The 19883-nt window shown below is 39.6% G+C and overlaps 1 protein-coding gene and 1 long non-coding RNA gene across 6 annotated transcripts in view; one reads left to right on the forward strand and one right to left on the reverse strand.

The window, feature by feature from the left end:
• The window catches only part of MBNL2 (muscleblind like splicing regulator 2), a 158004-nt gene extending 147590 nt beyond the window's left edge, over positions 1 to 10414 (forward strand). For 3 of the 5 annotated variants that reach the window (XM_042979456.1, XM_042979470.1, XM_042979480.1), the window contains one exon: positions 7619 to 10414. In XM_042979456.1, the coding sequence (XP_042835390.1) occupies positions 7619 to 7746 (128 nt within the window). In that variant the 3' untranslated portion in view covers positions 7747 to 10414. The remainder of the gene's footprint in view (positions 1 to 7618) is intronic. The other 2 variants (XM_042979461.1, XM_042979478.1) reach the window with 1 other exon arrangement.
• LOC122236729 overlaps positions 1 to 19883 on the reverse strand; it is a 74329-nt gene that overhangs the window by 21137 nt on the left and 33309 nt on the right. The window lies entirely within an intron of this gene.

Consider the following 19883-nt stretch of genomic DNA (forward strand, 5'->3'; position numbering starts at 1 on the left):
ACGAGGGCTAGATTCCTGTCTCACTGTAAAACCAACAGAAATGATCCTCAGCATCCCCTCAAGGGACTTGGATTGGTTGAGGCTAGGTGTGGGATAGATAAGGGGATCATGAGCAGAGCCTCACCCCATACTTACAAGAATCTAGATTTTTCCACATGTGACATGGAATCATGTGAGAAGTGCAGTCGTACTCAAATCAAGAACTTCCATGTATGTATTTTATCCAGATAAATCCAGATAATACAAATTGTCAGTGTGGACCCTGGTCAGTAATCTTCAGTGAGACCAGGGTTATTGACTTTCATGCAAAACCTCAATTATTAATATTTTTAAATGATCAATTTTTATGTATTAGAAAGTATATCTGAAGAATCTTTCTGTTCAAATATTATAGGATAGAAAATTTTAGAAATGAGTCCTCAGCAAAATGATATGTCATTGAAAACAAAGGAATTAGAACTTTGGATGTAAACTTTCTGTGAAGAACAGAGGACAAAACAATCATCTGACTAACCTACTCTTTACGGTCTGCTAAATACTGTGGGCATTCCGGCTGCCTTGGGTTGCTCTTTTTGAGTGTGAAACTCATTGCCATATTTGAGAACTTTCTTCCACAACCCGCACGTGTGCCTAGCCTTCCTACATACATGCAAGCCCATTTTGAAATCAAGTCAAATATGGCACAAGATGTTGCCTTCTCTCAGAACAGTATTCCCCCAAATGATGACTGGGACTATTTTCCAAAGTGTGTTTTCATATACCACTAATTATCTTTGACTTGTCTGTGTGGTTCAAGTTTACACATAGTCTTGAAGTAGGCCAGAGTGCTTACAAATGTTCATTTATTAACCCGTATCATTAGAACTGCTCTGATAAGGCTATGGTCACTGAGACCAAAGACATTTGCTTTTGACTTTAGTAATCCATTCTGTGATTAAGTACAGAATGAGTTTGCAGCCAAAAATGGACCCATGGGCCTCTGCCTTTGTACATTTCGCCTCAACAAAAATACTTCACAAGTTTGGCCTCTTGGACAAAATTAGGGAATTTCAGACAGTCGTGACTGACATGAGAAGTACTAGAGAAAAGACGGAGAGAATATTAAACAGCAGACAGACTGAAGGAGGGAGGGATGCCAGTAGATAGTAGTGAAGAGAAACATGCATGACAGAATAGAAAGAAAAAAAAAACCCTGTAAATAAAGAAAAAAAAATATTAGCCTGGTGAGCAACAAGCAAGCTTCCCTAGCTTGGCCATAGTTGCAGGAAATGCCATTCGGTTTTCAATTTTTTAATTAATAATAAGTTCTGTTTAAAAAGATAGCGAAACATCCTTTTAAAAATTACCTTCCAAGGAAACAGGGCCTTGTAACCATGAAACAGATTGTCTAAGGAGTCAACCAAGTCTAGAAGTTTTCTTCAAGTGGCTCTTTTTTTTCTCCGCCTTGTTTCCGTCTTTGTGAGTGATTCTTCCCCAGCCTGGAATATTTTTCCCTTATCGATATATAACAGGGAGTAGGGAAATGGTTTATTTTTCTCAAATATTCCCTAATTCTGAATTTCCCTGAAAGACTACAGAGATATATATTGCACAAAGGGTTCTTTTCCTGCCCCCATTACTATATCGCACTTGTGAGTGGTCTGTTGGTATGCTACTGATGGCAGCTTTGTGGGATCGTGTCCTCAGTAAATACTTTTTCAGCGTTCCATGCACCCAACAGTTAATACGTGCCTCCCTAGACAGTAGAGATGTAAAGATGAATGAAACATGGCCTCATTCTTAAAAACTTTGCTGTGGACCCAGTTAATGCAACAGCCTTGCTCAGAAATGTGCATTAGAGATCCCATGCTAGTAGTATTCAGATGCACTGAGGTTCCTTCAGATTTCAGCAAAACCATACAAACATAGTATGAGGCATATTTTATCTACATCATCAAACTCAACACTCCAAAGACACTGTTGGATGGCTATTCACAGGAAGATTTAAGTAAAACATTGTTCTTCTCTTCTAATTATTTTGTGGTTTGGATCCGTAGGAACAGTTGGTCTTTTCATTGAAATGTTTTTCGCATCAATTAAGCCAAGCAGTAAGAGTTCTTACTGACTTTAATATTGAGCTAACATTTTGAAAGAGAATTCATCTGGCATCCCATGAATCTTTGTCATGAACACATTTATATAACAAGTATGAATATTTCTGGAAGTCATCTGGAAGCTCACCATAACCTAGGGTATTCATATGTTCAGTTCCTGGCTATCCACCACGAGGCAGAAAACTCAGAAAGTGTTAGTACTTGGTGCCTCTGAAGCCTGGAGAAATTCTATGCTGATCTGTCTTCTTTGGCTAAATAGCTAACCAGGGCTAGTTAGTTCAGTGGTTGAGTGGATGATGCCGATGCACTCAAGTTCAGTGTTTCAGCCTCTGCATGGACTATTTTGCTTTCAACCAAGTGCATTTCTTACTCTGGCCAGCTGGTTTTCAAGTGTCCGCCAAGGGTAAGAGCATATGGTTGGCTCAGCCAAAATCTAACATCATCTTGGAAGAGAGAAGGCAATGTGGATATTTCTTATCTGGTGAATCAGTAAAGGGAGGGACAGTATTTTTTTCTTAGAGGGTGCCTGTTGGTCAAGTACCCTATTCCTTTGGGTGAAAGTCAAATGTCTGCAAGTTGCAGGATTAACTCCCCAGTGTTGCCTACAGCATTGACTGTTACCTGGCTCAGGAAGCTAGCAATCCAGGCTTAATGGATATCTCCTCTCAGTAAGTAAGGCACAAACCAGCATTCAGCCCAAAGATATATTTGACCCACAGAGTTGTCTTCTATAATGTCAAGTAGTTGCTGAATTCCCATCCTCTTTTGGAAAACAGAAAGGCCAAGCAATGTGGAGCCCAGGTTTCTGCAGGTAGCCATTGGCTGGAGCTGACTAGCTGCTCCGCCATTCCTTCCAGGCACGGGCCCTCCCATCTGCCACACTCCTTACCTGACCCACTCACTCATGTGCATTTCCTGCCTGGGCCCCGTAGTCAGTCAGCTTAATACGCAGGGACCCTGTCTTCTTTTTAATAAATTTGACTGCTGTTGCACTATGAAGCAAATGGTATACGCACTTCCCGGAGGATGCAGAGATTATTAAATGGCTGCTCATAACACATTTGAGGGGAAAACAACCCATTTGATATTCTTTGGGGCCATTCATGCTTTGTCTTCAGCAAATATGTATTAGACTAAGTGTATACTGGGCTCATATGGGAATAATTTAAGGCTATGGATTAAGCAGAATCATCAGATTCTCAAATCTGACCACCTGAAGGAAATGCTAATTAAAAAGTAGACTCCACTGCAGCCAAGTAATATTTTTTGCATCACCGATACTCTTGTTACAACTAGAGGGTCCACCAAAGAGTTATCCCTGAGCTCATAATTTGAAATCGAGTGTGTCTTTATTTTAAAAATAGTTTTAAAATGTTTTAAATTGCCCAATATTGTGGACATCAGCTAGTCTCATTTTTGTGTGTTCTCCTTTAGTGGAAAAAGGAATTAAAAATAATACTTTTAAAAGTTCAAAATATTGATTTACCATACAAGATTGGCTAAAATCTTATTTTAGACCCTTCTTCATCATGGTTCTCCTTCTATGAGAAAAGACTTAAATTTGAGAGACTGGTCTATCAGAGAGATGAACAGAAGTACATCCTGTTCAGTGTATTTGATTTCTTTCCCATCACATACCATACTGGGGTCCCCTGAGGCTGAAGCAGTGGACCTGTGACTGGGAGGAGGGGCTTCCACTGCTGTGAGCAGACACATGTGCAGCAGCCACTGGGAGGAGCCCTGGGTAGGATGTGGTTGCCCCACCCCCACCCCCGGGCAAGGACCAAGCAGCCCCAGGGTCCCTCAGCAATTTCTCCCCACATGGCTCCTGCGGACAGTCACTGCTGCCTCCAACACAGGGCTCCATGCTGTTTGCTCTAGACACTAGCCCACGGCCCCGCCTTTCCCTGGTTCCCAGGCTCCCACAGGGCTTCTTCTGAGCACTGATCTCCACTGGCCCCATGAGAGGTATAGACACGTCCTTTGGAATCACTGTTTTCCCCGGTCATCGCAGACTGTCACTATACCCTGGAGGGGACTCCCGTGCCAGCAGACAGAATGAGCTAACAACTCTAACTCATGCTGGTTTGCACAAGCACTTTGTACGTCGTGCAAGCCGGTTAAAACCATTTGTGCTGCTTTTCCTGTGTGTCTGCAAAATATGACTGGCAATACTGACCTAGCTCTTAGGGCTCTGGTAAAAATCGCTCAGAGCCTCCCAGAAAATCAAGGAGGCATCTATTCAAATTACACCAAAACAACAATGATGTTTCAGAGAGGAGATTTCTGGGGAATCCAGTGTGGTAGCCAGCTCTCTGACGTGTGTGTGTGTGTGTGTGTGTATATATATATATACATATATATATACATACATATATATATATATATATATATATATATATATATATATATGTATGTATATATATTCTGGCAGACCCAGGGGCCAGGGGAATTTTCGATTGCCCCTTCCAAGAAAACACAGGAGGTTGAGGAAGGAACTTTGGAGATCAGTCTCAGTTTGGGCAAGTGCAGGACAAGAAGGGTGCCACTGACAGCCAGTCTATCGAGGTCACTTTGGTGCACTGTGATTTAATTAACTGTTCTTTAAAATGGACAGGCTGAGGATTAGGACTTGTCAAAATCCGATTCATAGCCCATGTTTCAGGGCCACGTATAAATCTGCTCTTTTAAGAATGCACATTTTGTACCTAAATTGAAATATTCAGACACCCACGGAAGGTTTTGATCCTGCTGGCCATTAAAATTACAGTGGAGATTGAAGAAGTCTTTATGTGTAGAACAAATTTTATATGTCTATATAGAATTAGTAAGAAAGAAAATCTCTGAGAAGACGCAGCAGGGAAGATTACAAAATGTACCTATTTGTCTTTATTTTAAAATTATGTTTCTTTGCTGTGAATTAAAAATATAATCTGACTAAAGAAAAACCAGATTTAAAACTAGACAGAAGAGCCCTCTTTACTTCCAAATGGCTTCCCTACACCCTACCCTCTATACTCCCTACCCCCCCCCCACACACACACACACACTTGGCTCTTCTCTTCCCTCCAGGGGTCTCCCTCCAGCTGGAACTTGTTCTGTCCCCTCCGTGGGCCCCATGGCCTGTCGTGTCCCACATCCTATACCATCAGAAGCAGCAGTCAAATGGGCGGTAGCTGTATCAGAGGCACTCAATTGGTAACTGTTCCTCATCTGGACTCCTGTCTGCATCCCCAGACTGTATTTCACCCCAGAGTACACTTAATTCAGATTGTACCAGCAAGCTGTATTTCTCAGGGGGGAGAAAAAGTAATAATCAAATTACATTTTCAAGAAAAATGCTACCATCCAAAAAAATGAAACACTCAAAGCTTTCTTACCTTCTAAAATCAAATCTCTTGGACTTCTTGAAGCTCATGGCTGCCAGGAAAGTTATTCATTTTTTTATACCACATACGATAGTCCACAAGTTAGCCAAAGACATGGCCAGAGTTTCCCGGTGTAGAGGCCAGGTGGCAGTAACAGCTGACAGATAGTAGCATCGGCCATTCTTGTTTATGTCTTTATCCATATAATGAATTCTATGTAAACTGAGGCGGAGGGTCCAGGCAAGCTGGGTGAGTCCAGTTAACTCTCTCAGTTAACTTCAAGGTTAATTTACAATTCCTTTAAACCCGAGTGGTTGTACATGTCTCTTTGTCAAATGTAAGTCCAAAGCGTTGCTGCGACTAATTTCTGCCATACAAATTTCCCCTTTGTTAGGCTTTCTGTAGGATACCTTCCTTTCCAGGCAGTTCAGAATATCACTCTATGTGGCAATGTAGTGTCACTTAGTAAGCAAGAATGTAAATATATTCTAAAATATGTATTATTTATGTATCAGTTTAAGAAATTGCAAAATTTTGTCCCATAAATATTTTAGGGAGACTTGCTGAAGTAAAAGAATAAAGAGAAAAAGGACATGATTTGATGTCCTGGGGCACATTCTTATTTGGAAGCCTTATAGACAGGACTGAAGCTGAGGGATTAAATAGAATAATTTCTATTTAATAGTCAAGTCTCTAAATCCAAAAGTGAAGTTACAATACGACCAGCTGAATTTGGTATTAGCAACTTGCAACGGGCTCTTCAAGGATACTGTGATAATATTTACATATAAAATCATTACATCTCATTTTTATTTGTGTATCAGTGTGCCAGGACATCAGTATATAAGTATACAAGACAAGGAATGCTATTTTTCCCAGTTAATTTTAAATTCCTAGGAACTTAAAAGAAAACAAACAAAGAATGAACGTATCTGAGAAGTTTTGAGTTTACATTTAGTATAAATATTTAATATAAATGAGTTCTTCCTCTATTTTTATCAATTCCATACACATCTGTATGTTCCAGTAAATTAAAGGATATGGTTTATTTCATGGGAGGAATTAATTTGAGTTTGTACTATTTGCGTATATACTAAAACTGTTTTATGTAAACTGCAGGAGCACCCACTTAAAAGGAAAAAATATCCACGTGTGAATTCTAACATAATAGGATAAGAAATTATGCTTGTAGAAATAAGGCTTTAATTGGGAGTTGCATCCCAGTGTGCAGGAATATTAGCTTGGCCATAAAGAATTTTTACTGGCTTTTTCCTAAACACTCTTAGCAGTTTGATAAATAAATATTTCATTCATTGCACAAAGTTTGGTTGAAGTATTGCACAAAGAATAAATACTTTTGTTAGAACGTGTTAAAAGCTTGGCTTTTTAAATGCTTGACCTTTAGAGGACTGGGTCACCCAAGGCAAACTCCCTGTCTTTTGCAAAGGTATGAAGTTGGAAATGAGCTTGGAAATCAGACTCCTGGGACCACGATTTGCATCTGATAGTTTAGCTTTATCTGTGCTTTTGGATTTATTAAGAATGTTTTAACTGCTTTATTAGAACATTGTCCCTTTTTCTCTTTCATTTGGGACGTTCATACATTCTCTACTGGTTATTATATCTTGGGAACAAAATTACTTTGGATGGGAACACACCTCTGAATTTTACATGCGCGCAAATAATAGATAATACTTAATTTGTTATACATTTAAAAATGTTTATATTTAAACGTTTCCCACAACTTTTCATGTACAAATGAATTCTCTGATTAGACTCCCTGATCACCTTAGCAAATACTAATTGAATGAATATGTGAACATACAAGAAAGAGATATGAGGCAAAGACTAAAAAGGAGATCGGGGTCTAAACACACTGCATGCCCACATATCCGCTATCAGAGTTTTACAGAAAATAAAATTCTGTGCATTTGCCTCACTGCTGTTTACAGCGGTCACATAGCAGCAGCGCCTAAGTATAAAAATTTTCAGCATGGAGGGTGGGGATCGTTGAAGATGACGATTGCATCAAAAGATCACAATATATCAAAATGAGAAATTGAAGAAAATTCCTATTTTCAAAGAGTAAAAAACTGAAACTCGTTATGTTCCCTCCCAGCAGGATGTCTAAAGCATGCTTGTCTTTTTCTTTAACAGATAATTCTGAAATAATCAGCAGAAACGGAATGGAATGCCAAGAATCCGCATTGAGAATAACTAAACATTGTTACTGTACATACTATCCTGTTTCCTCCTCAATAGAATTGCCACAAACTGCATGCTAAATAAAGATTTAGTTCTTCTGGACAGACCACAACTGTAAGAAGCTAGTGCTGCTATATCATATATGAGTATTAAATATGGTATGCTTAGTATATTCCAACCTAAGATAGTTAACTACCTGAGACCAGCTGTGACGTTTAAAGACATAAAGAGTAAAGTTTACTTTTCAAGGGTTTCTAAACATAGTTTCTGTCCTAGGAATATTGTCTTATCTCCATAACTATAGCTGATGCAGAAAGTCCAACCAATGTACTCATTTCGATTGAGAATACTTCCAAGTTAGCAATAAGCGATTAGCATTAGTTAAAAAAAAAAAAAAAAATCTATTCCGAGGGCAGGTTTGATTCTAACGCCAATTACTGTCATTTCATTTACCCGCTGGATCAAAGAGTATGTTTCGCTTCTTCACAACATGAATGCTGCAGCAAAGGTGGGAAGTGAAGTAAAACCGACGCCTGTCCCGCAGGTCTAAAATTTGAATGGAAATTCAAGCACAAGTACGGGGGACACATCAAAGTGTGGTTGTTTGGTTTGCCTGGAGATGCCGCATTGAATCATGTGATTCTAGAATAACATTAACTAGATTGAAAAAAGAAACTTTGCACGGTATGAGCTTCATACCCCACCAAACAAAGTCTTGAAGGTATTATTTTACAAGTATATTTTTAAAGTTGTTTTATAAGAGAGACTTTGTAGAAGTGCCTAGATTTTGCCAGACTTCATCCAGCTTGACCAGAATGAGAGGCCCATGCCAACAGTCTAATCGAAGGGATTAGTTTTTCAAACTCACCATCCAGTTGCCTGTTACAGAATAACTTCTAAACTAAACACCTAGTCAAACAACGAAGCTGTAGGTGAGGAGATCTGTATAATATTCTAATTTAAGTAAGTTTGAGTTTAGTCACTGAAAATTTGACTGTGACTTTAATCTAAATTACTATGTAAACAAAAAGTAGATAGTTTCACTTTTTAAAAAATCCATTACTGTTTTGCATTTCAAAAGTTGGATTAAAGGGTTGTAACTGACTACAGCATGGAAAAAAAATAGTTCTTTTAATTCTTTCACCTTAAAGCATATTTTATGTCTCAAAAGTATAAAAAACTTTAATACAAGTACATACATATTATATATACACATACATATATATACTATATATGGATGAAACATATTTTAATGTTGTTTACTTTTTTAAATACTTGGTTGATCTTCAAGGTAATAGCGATACAATTAAATTTTGTTCAGAAAGTTTGTTTTAAAGTTTATTTTAAGCACTATCGTACCAAATATTTCATATTTCACATTTTATATGTTGCACATAGCCTATACAGTACCTACATAGTTTTTAAATTATTGTTTAAAAAACAAAACAGCTGTTATAAATGAATATTATGTGTAATTGTTTAAAACATCCATTTTCTTTGTGAACATATTAGTGATTGAAGTATTTTGACTTTTGAGATTGAATGTAAAATATTTTAAATTTTGGCATCACTGCCTGTTCTGAGAACTGGATGCACCAACCATATCATTTTCATTTGAGCAAAAAGAAATCCGCCATTTTACTTAATGTTGGTCAAAGTCTAATGACTCTCTTTCTATTGTAGATTTGATAACCCCATCAAAAGAAAATCACATTCTAAGTGTAATCTTACATAGTGCTTGTATCGTTGCATTTGTTTTAATTTGTGGGAAAGTATTGTATCTAACTTGTATTTCTTTGGTAGTTTCATCTTTATGTATTATCGATATTTGTAATTTTCTCAACTATAACAATGTAGTTATGCTACAACTTGCCTGAAACATTCAAACTTGTTTCATTTTTCATTTCTTTTTTTTTCTTTGTTACTTCACTTAAACTCATTGAAAGCATAGTATGCGTTACTAAAAGGTCAATTACAGGAATCACTGAAATATTTTTGTAGACTAATTGTTGTAACATTGTCTTTCTTTCTTTTGTTTCATGATTTTGATTTTTAAAATTATTAGCACACAGCTATTTTCAGCCCTTTAATAATGCAGCATCAAAAACATCACCTGTATCCCCAAATGAATATAGAAGACTGTATTTTTACTATGATATCCATTTTCCAGAATTGTGATTATAATATGCAAAGAGTCATAAATATGCCATTTACAATAAGGAGGAGGCAAGGCAAATGCATAGATGTACAAATATATGTACAACAGATTTTGCTTTTTATTTATTTATAATGTAATTTTATAGAATAATTCCGGGATTTGAGAGGATCTAAAACTATTTTTCTGTATAAATATTATTTGCCAAAAGTTTGTTTATATTCAGAAGTCTGACTATGATGAATAAATCTTAAATGCTTTGTTTAATTACAAAAATAAAATCACCAATGTCCAAGACACGAAGATAGCAACTCAACAAATACTGTAGTTAAGAGACGAACTCACCACTTGTATGGGAACTACATTTCACTCTTGGTTTTCAGGATATAACAGCACTTCACCGAAATATTCTTTCAGCCATACCACTGGTAACATTTCTACTAAATCTTTCTGTACCACTTAAAGAATTCCCTCATTCATTACCTTACAGTGTAAACAGGAGTCTAATTTGTATCAACTCTATGTTTTGGTTGTAATATTCAGTTCACTCACCCAATGTACAACCAATGAAATAAAAGAAGCATTTAAAAGCATTTCTAGTCTTGCTCCTTTTTGTGTGGAGACAGACTGGTAATTAGCCAAACAAAACAGTCTCCACAATCGCACAGAAAACATTTGGGGACTTCAAAGAAGAGCAAGCTCTGGTCTTCAGATGGGAGACTGACAGGTTTTGCTTTTAACTTTGGTTTTTTAACCGCAAGGAAAGCAATTTAAAGGGATCACTTTGGAAGCTCTTTTAGTATTCCTTGAAACTAAAATAAACAGTAAATTCCCAGCAGTGCTATTTATTGTTTATTTTACCCAAGGGATACAGGAGTGCTGATGCGTACAGGCACCTGTACCCCCAATGTTTAGAGCAGCACTTTCAACAATAGCCAAATTATGGAAAGAGCCGAACTGTCCATGAACTGACAAATGGATAAAGAAGTTGTGGTTTATATACACAATGGAATACTACTTGCCAATGAGAAAGAATGAAATCTGGCCTTTTGTAGCAACGTGGATGGAACTGGAGAGTGTTATGCTAAGTGAAATAAGTCATACAGAGAAAGATACCATATGTTTTCACTCTTATGTGGATCCTGAGAAACTTAACAGAAGACCATGGGGGAGGGGAAGGGGGAAAAAAAGTTAGAGAGGGAGGGAGCCAGACCATAAGAGACTCTTAAAAACTGAGAACAAACTGAGGGCTGATGGGGGGTGGGAGAGTGGGGAGGGTGGGTGATGGGTATTGAGGAGGGCACCTGTTGGGAGGAGCACTGGGTGTTGTGTGGAAACCAATTTGACAATACATTTCATATTTTAAAAAATTAAAAAATAATAAAATAAACAATAAATCCCACCACTCAGCCCTCTTCTTCAGGATTCTGCCTGATAATGAAGAGAAGCGCAGCCACCAAATGGGAACAAAATATCAGTTTCATTAAGACAAGGAAGTGCCCATTAATCCACAAGACAGGCTTCTGGTGAGAGCCTGACTGGACAACAGGCTCAGCCCCGTGGCTGCAGAGGCACAATGGTGAGTCCTGTTCCATATGGACATCCTGGCCAGGTGGGCTAAGGAGAGGACAGAAACTTAGCATGACACCTGAGGGCAGGTGTTCAACAAAGAGAGTTCCCCCAAGAGGTGGTGGGTACCTTCTCCCATTTCTCCTTCCTCAGCCCTTTGGGGCCCACAGTATTTCTCAAGGAGGGGGGTATTAGCTGTTGGGTTGAAACAGTCATTGTCACGCTGAGTTTGGCAGAAATCACCTCCTCTATGTGCCAGGGCAGGAACGGGGGGAAGACAAGAACGTTTGCTCCACAGCAGGTTTGAAGCCTCAGCCCTCTGAGTGGTTACGAAAGCCCTTACAGGGAAGAGGAGGAAACAATCAGCAGCACATCAGGCAGATGCAAAATAAAATCACCTGTATTTTTAAACTGTGCCATCGGGATTTCCATGGGTAAAAAATACTTTCACACCTTTGTGGATGTTGGAAAAACTGGCTACCTGTCTGGACGAGCAATGTTTTCACTGTAATGCAGAAAAAAGCTGCTATCATATCAGTCACGCATTACAAGAAAACATTCTCGGTTAACACTTAAGTTCAAGGTATCGACTTTAGAGAACAAGTTATTTTAAAGGAAAGATCTAAGACAAATTGTACTTAAAATTTTCACACCTGGGTTTATAAAGTGTCATTTCCATCAGTAGACTGACTTTTTATGGTACCGCATCAAAAACAAAAGTGAAACTTAAATGGGAGAGAGCAAGGCTAGTTCATCTCCTCCGCATAGAAAATATTTCAATATAAAAATATCCGTTATTCTATACTTATCTGCCAATAGAAAAAGCGTCATTTCAGTTTGGGGTGGGGGCAAATTAAAAATAATGCTTCAAACACAAAAATATACTCTCTTATTTTTTTTAAGTCTTTTTTTTTTAATGTTTATTTATTCTTGAGGGAGAGACAGAGTGTGAGCGGGAGAGGGGCAGAGAGATAAGAAGACAGAATCCGAAGTGGGCTCCAGGCTCTGAGCTGTCAGCACAGAGCCCGACACGGGGCTCGAACAAGCCAAGAGCTCATGACCTGAGCCAAAGTCGGCCGCTCAACCGACTGAGCCACCCAGGTGCCCCGGCTCTTTTGTTATTAATTCAAGTTCTTTCACAGCACTTTCAACACTTTAGAGGCAGCCGGGCAAACCAAAATGTAGTTCAATATTCTAATATTTGTGGGAATAAAGATACTAGCTTGCTAAAAAAAATGATTTCTTCTTCCACCAAAACATCCTAGTGTGTCTGCCATATTAGGCTATTATTGTTGTTGGACCAGTCTGTCTCCACAGAAATGACTGAGTCACTATGACTAAGTATGATTTATACAAAACGGAACATGATTAAAGCTTCCCTACATGCTCCTGGTGGAGAAGGTGGGTGGCAGGAATGGAGAATGGGTGGAATTGAGAACGTTCACTAGGGACCTATTTATGTGCTAAGTCCTAAGCTAAGCGGTCTATATAGGTTTCTAACAAGCCCACCCTGTGCCATTGAACAGAACTACTAATAACTGATATGTAAATTCCGACTACTTACAAAGATTCCTACTCAAAGTGTACAGAAGATTCTGCTGTGAGAGTAGCTTCACTCTGGATCAACACTGCTTTTTGGCGTCTGTGCGATCTAGTTTGACTAGATCTACAGCTCCGCCAAAAACTTCGGCTTGGGTCATTTCAATGGCGTGTGGCCTGGGTGTCTCCCTCTCATTCAGCTATTTTGAAAAGTAACTGCCCCCCCCTTTTGAGGCACCCCGCTATCCACCCCCTCCCCCAGTGTAAATGTCACATGTGCTACTGGGCCTGTGGTTTCATCAAACCATTCAGGTATCTCCTCCACATTTGGTGAAAACCCATCTAACCGTTTTCATGAAATAAGGTATAACCAGGCAGTAACTCTGCCTTGTTCACATATGCTTTACACACTCCTTAGCATTAGGAAGGAGCTATTATACCCGTCAAGTAGACAAGAAATCAAGACTCATAAAAATTAAGTAACGCTTTTGAGGTGACTCAGAGCAGCAGAACTCTGAAACCCTGGCTCGTCCTGACTCCACAGTCAGGTTGACATGAGGTTTATTTGGAGCACCCTTCCGGTCAAAATTTCATAAAAGAATCAGACTAAAGCCTCCATCCAGGCTTAAGGTAAAACTATAATAAGAACCCTTTACTAGGTTATATAAACTAGTTTTCTTTCCTGTCACAAGAATATGATTTATGAAATATTTTGAAGCGATGGCTGCACAGTACTATTGTAGATTTGGGATGGAGCCTCATTCTTGATTAGGACCAGAGGTGGGGCGCCTGGGTGGCTCAGTCGGTTGAGCATCCGACTTTGGCTCAGGTCATGATCTAGCGGTCCGTGGGTTCGAGCCCCACGTGGGGCTCCCTGCTGACAGCTCAGAGTCTGGAGCCTGCTTCTGATTCTGTGTCTCCCTCTCTCTCTGCCCCTCCCCCACTCACACTCTGTCCCTCTCTCTCTCAATAATAAATAAATGTTTAAAAAAATTAAAAAAAAAACAACAGCAAAAGCATAGAAGGTTATGGGGTTTTCTTTTTTTCGTTCTTCCCCTTTTTGTTTTAAGAGACATAAATAAAGAAAAGAACAGAGGTGCCTGGGTGGCTCAGTCGATTAAGTGTCCAACTTCGGCTCAGGTCATGATCTCATGGTTCGTGAGTTCCAACGCCATGTTGGGCTCTGTGCTGACAGCTCGGAGCCTGGAGCCTGGAGCCTGCTTGGGCTTCTGTGTCTCCCTGTCTCTCTGCCCCTCCCCTGCTCATGCTCTGTCTCTCTCTCTCTCTCTCTCTCTCTCTCTCTCTCTCAAAAATAAATAAACATAAAAAAGGCAATGTTAGGAACAGAGGCTCCTGGGAGGAATGTTACATTGTACCACCTCTCCAGTGTTATTCCCCACTCCCCCCTCCTTTTTTCATCAAGCTTCCATACGTTTCTCTTGAAATCAAAAATAATGAAAGCCATTGCTCATTTTCTCAATAAAGACATGCCATTAGGGGCGCCTGGGTGGCTCAGTCGGTTAAGCATCCGACTTCAGCTCAGGTCACGATCTCACGGTCTGTGAGTTCGAGCCCCGCATCGGGCTCTGAGCTGATGGCTCAGAGCCTGGAGCCTGCTTCCAATTCTGTGTCTCCCTCTCTCTCTGCCCCTCCCCCATTCATGCTCTGTCTCTCTCTGTCTCAAAAAAATAAATAAACGTTAAAAAAAAAAAAAAGACATGTCATTAAATCATGATGGGGCAGCCCCTGGAAAGAACGAATTTCTGGACAAAGGTCACACAGAGGTCACATAGCCCTAAAATCCAACCTGAGTCCAGACAGTCTGAGGAGTTAGGTTTTGGTGGTGTTCCTCTCTCTGGTAACTTTACTAGGGTTTCCCCAGGACTTTGGTTTATATAAACAGAGGAAGAAGTTTATTTACCAGGCCTCATGTGTAAACTAAGATGATCTAAATTAGGGAAGTCTAACTCTTCCTTTGCTAGAGAAGCCTTCCTTCAAACAAAACGTTCCCCCACAGAAGTTCTAGGGCAAGACAGGAGTGACGTGCTCTAATTGCGAGGGGCTCTCCCCTGCTGAGCTGCGGCTTCTGGTCAACTTGGCAGTGCAGAGCTGGAGACCCACTCACTTAACTAGAAAACCTGTCGTTTTAGACAGGGAGAGAAGTACATCAGCACGACAGCTTAGGAGACCTGCCTCCCAGGCTCTAAAGATGTCTGAGCAAACTGATAGGATATATACAGAAAGAACAAACATGCTACAGATTAGATATACATTCAACTCTCTCTCTCTCTCTCTCTCTCTCTCTCTCACACACACACACACACACACACACACTTATATGGAGAACAAACTAAACACTTGTTATCCATAAACACAAAGTTGAGGATGTTTCAGTTCTGCACAAAGGGAAGATCAGGCTCTGTGCTTCCTAAGAGTCGAAGTTAAGACTCTTAGGTTAAGAGCAAAGTTTCCAGTCATGTTGCCCAAGGTGGACTCTTAACTCTGCTTCCTTACATCCTCTAAGCTTCAGTGTTTTTCATCAGTACACTGGGGCTGACAATAGGGTCTACCTCACCAGGACACTGTAAGGATTAAATAAAAGAATACACACTGACCGCAGAACAGAGCCTGTCACGTAGCAGACTCTTCAGTGAATGTTAGTGACTGTTCTTAAAATAATATTAAAATAGGCTCTTGTGTTTCCCCGTAAATATTTATTTCCTCGCCCTATCCAAACAACTCTTGGCAACTAAGAGGCACCTCTGCTATTTCGTCGATGACAATCAATGTCAAGAGCTGACAGGCAAATTATAGAGAATTTATAATAACAAATAATGAACCACATTATTTCTGTGGAAGCCTACAATTACTTCCATTCAACAAATGCTCACTGAGCCCTGACTAAGCACTGTTAAGCTGTTCAAGGGATGTGAACATAAGCAAAGTCCCATCCCTACCCTCAAGAAGCTTCCCGTGTGGCGGAAGGGGAAAAATAAACCTGTGAGCAGCAGAGGAAGGATGCAGCACACTGGATTAGTTTCCCAGGGCTAACAAAACAAACACCACAGAGAGCCGCGTACAACAGAAATGTGTTCTCTCCCAGTTCTGGAAGCTTTCTGCCTCCTGAATTCCTGTTCCTTTGCCGGAAATGTTTGTCTTCTCCCTCTGGACATGACAGAATCATTGACCAACTGGAATTTCATGAACTAACGAGAGCTGCCTTGGCCAATATCTGCCCCCTTCCCCAGCATGGCCTTTGTCCAGTTGATTGATGGAGTTCACAGGCCCAACTTTGCCCAACTGAGTCAGCAGTGAAGGCTCACCCCCTGCTGCCCATGGGGCGGGCTGAGGCCTTTGTTGAGACTGTCTCACAGCCCAACTTCTTCCTCTGCTCAATCCTGCTCCCTTCCCCTCCACATGGGGTTGGACTCTCCACCTCATAGTCTGCTTCTCAGGGAACCCAAACTTTGATACCGAAACAAATCTACCATTGATTAGTTCCATTATGCAAGCATTTGATTTCCTTTTAAACTGAGGCCAGAAATATATCTAAAGTCACGATTTGATTATTTTTGACAAATTATTTGCTTATAAAAGTGTCTTGCCTGAGAGAGTACCAAATTAATCATAGAAGAAAAAGGAGAATGATAAGAAAGAAGTGAAAACTGAAGTATTTTCTAGTATGTATTCCAAAACACGATAAAATTTCACATACTGTAAGGGGAAATACAGCTTTTATATTAAAAAGACACCAGTGAAAGTCAGGTTTAACTTGGTCCAAATTTTTACTCTTAATCTTTTACATTCCTTTTATACGTCAATTCTTGTTTGAAAAGAAACCAGAAAAATGATCCAATTAGTTCTTATGAAAGCCAAGCATCTTCATATAAGGTTAAAACAAAGTGCGCTAAGTTTGCATTTGACAACTACAACCCTAGAGCCAGATTCAGCTATAGAACGTAAAGAACATAAAACTCCAGAATGTGGCCTGCTCAACCCATCAAAGCCATTTCAAAGCTAATGGAAGTGATTCTTCTATATCATTCATAGCATTTGCAAGTTGAAGTGGGTCACACTTGGGAATTAATAGTTGATATGCACTATTGATGATGAAAATCTCCACTGAGACAGCAAGGAGTAATTAAGAAAGCATATACACATAATCAATATTGAGATTATCCCAACTCCTCCAAGAGTCATCAACACATTTCAAGTAAAAACCACGTATTTGGTGGGTTTGCTCTGGCAAATATCTTTACAGAGATCAGTTGATATATTTAGTGCCTGACTAGCTAAAAACATGGGGACTATAACTTTCATATATTCTACTCAGAGGAGCCATGGCGGGAGACAGGAAATTGGGTCAGTGTGGTAGCCCTTTGCTGAGCATTGGTCGGGACTAACACTAACCACACTTCATCCTGTGACATTAAAAGGCAGCATAGCACTGTGGGTAAGAGCGTGGCGTTGGTAGCCCAGCAAGCTGTGTTCAAATCCTGGCTCTCCACTTTCCGTCTGTGTGACCCTCAGTGAGGGCGTGAACTCCTCATTCTGTCTTCCTTGTCCTTGAAAAGGAGCTGATAACAGGAGTATCGAGCACATAAGGGGACAATGAGAAGCAGGTGAGTTAATATACACAAAACTCCTAGAGGTGTGCCTGGAACCTAAAAGCACTAGTTAGCTTTGAAAACCAAATCAAACTTGAAAAAGTCAGCCAACTGAAAGGAGCCTCTCTCTATGTGTAGCATTTCTCCAGCAAGACAGTCTCTCCCTGGTGCTCCTGGCAAACTGACTGGGAGAGCGTGGTTGCCTCCCAGTGGAATGAGGTAAACCAGCGTGGCCAGTCATCGGACACTGGCTGAGCTCAGTGGACAGCTCCTCTTATTTTATATCCCACAGTAATGAAGCTTCCAGAGACTTGCATTTCTGGGGGCACAACAGAATAAATACAATGAATGAGTCCCTGGTGGAAAATAACAAAGACAGAGGAATAAAATATTAAAAACATCTCTTTGCACTATGGAGCTATCAAGAAAGTAAGAAATGCTGAAAGGCAAATAAAAAAAAAAAAAAAAAGGGACGACTTTCCTGTGAGCTAGCACCAAATCTACCCTTTGCCTGGTGGCACGTGACCAAACTCCAGTGAACTGGCATCTCCACATGGCCCAGGAGACCAAAAGCAAGGCTGGACCTGTCCTGCCAGAGAGTGGGCAGAAGCCAGAGCCCCGGGGGCCTACCTTTGGGGCTGGAGTAATGTTCTCCCGCCTGCCTCGGGCACCAGAGAAACCAGTAACCAAGATAAAGAATATTGTTAATGTAGGGGCGCTGAGTGGCTCAGTATGCGAAGTATCTGACTTCAGCTCAGGTCATGATCTCTCAGTTCATGGGTTTGAGCCCCGCGTTGGGCTCTGTGCTGACAGCTCAGAACCTGGAACCTGCTTCCAATTCTGTGTCTCCTTTCCTCTCTCTGCCCCTCCCCCGCCAGTGTGTGTTTTCTCTCTCTCTCTCTCTCTCTCTCAAAAATAAATAAAACATTAAAAAAATGTTTTAAATAAAATTGTTAATGTAATATCTTTAAAAATCCAAACAATGGGAAAAAGCCCACGATGAACAAAATAGCAAAACCGTGAACAAAGACTGTTGCTATTTGTTTGACTTGCCGCCCAGTGTCACTGTGCAGGGGAAACTGCCCTTTCTAATCCGGGCGCCGGTCCCCTACCCCCCAACCCCAAAGAGGGTTTGTGAAGGTAGTCGCTGGCCTGACATCAGATTGGGCCACATGGGGCTCTATATGTAGTCATGTTTTTCGATTGTTGAACTTTCATTAACTTTTTTCCCTTGGTCCACAATGTGAGAGGCTATTTTAATATACATATATATATATATATATATATAAAATATATTGCATATATATAGAATATGAGAGGATATCTTGAAAATTGCACACATTCTTCCTTTTGCTTCAGGCTCCAAGAGGGCTCTACAGGGAACTGTAATCTGGCTGTGTTTGAGTGATTGTTTGAATGATTGAAAATACAATCAACGGACTTAGGAGGCAGTAAGTTCTGTTCTAAGATACAGAGAGAAGGAACATTGTCATGAAAACAAGATTTTCCCTATTATACATTTACTATTCTATTTACTGTTCTCTGTTTACTATTTTCTTCTATAGAATTTTTTGAAAGTCCTGATCAATACCCGTGGGAATTGATTTTACCACCCACAGTTTGAAAGACAGTATTCTAGGGTAACTACTAAGAGTAACCATGGCAAGTATAACTTTCAAATGGAAAAAAAAGTTGAGAAAAATAAAATTAAGCAATCCATAAGAAGGTGAGAAAGGAGAAATAAAAAGAGAGAAGCTATAAAAAGAAAATACATAGAAGTCACAAAATATGATAATAGAAATAAATATGTCATTAATGATAATAAATACAACTTATTAATATGTTATTAGTATATATTATTATTGCCAGACTGGATTATTTTTAAATCTAGGTATGATTTTTACAATAAACATATCAAAAACATAAACACACAGAAAGTTGGAAAATCAAAAAATGGAAGAGCGGGTGTTAGGAAAAAGGAACCAAAAGAACACTGGTATAACTACATCGATATCAGATAAAATAAAATTTAAAGCCAAAGCAATACTAGAGATTTTAAAAGGTCACTTTCTAATGATCAAAGGATCAATTCACCAGAAAAATCGGTTCTATACCAGTATGCACATAAAAACATGAATGCAAACTATATAAGCAAAAATTGATAGAACTATGAAAGATCTCATCATGGTAGGAAATTTAATATATCTGCTTAGTAATTAACTGATCAAGCAAGATCAAGTACATGAGGAAATATCTGAAATATCTAAATAACACTATCAATATGCTTGTTCTAATAAACACAGAACTCAAAAATTAAGTAATATGAATTATCTTCTTGCACGTAGGA

This window comes from Panthera tigris, chromosome A1, assembly GCF_018350195.1.
Source record: "Panthera tigris isolate Pti1 chromosome A1, P.tigris_Pti1_mat1.1, whole genome shotgun sequence".
NCBI lineage: Eukaryota > Metazoa > Chordata > Mammalia > Carnivora > Felidae > Panthera > Panthera tigris.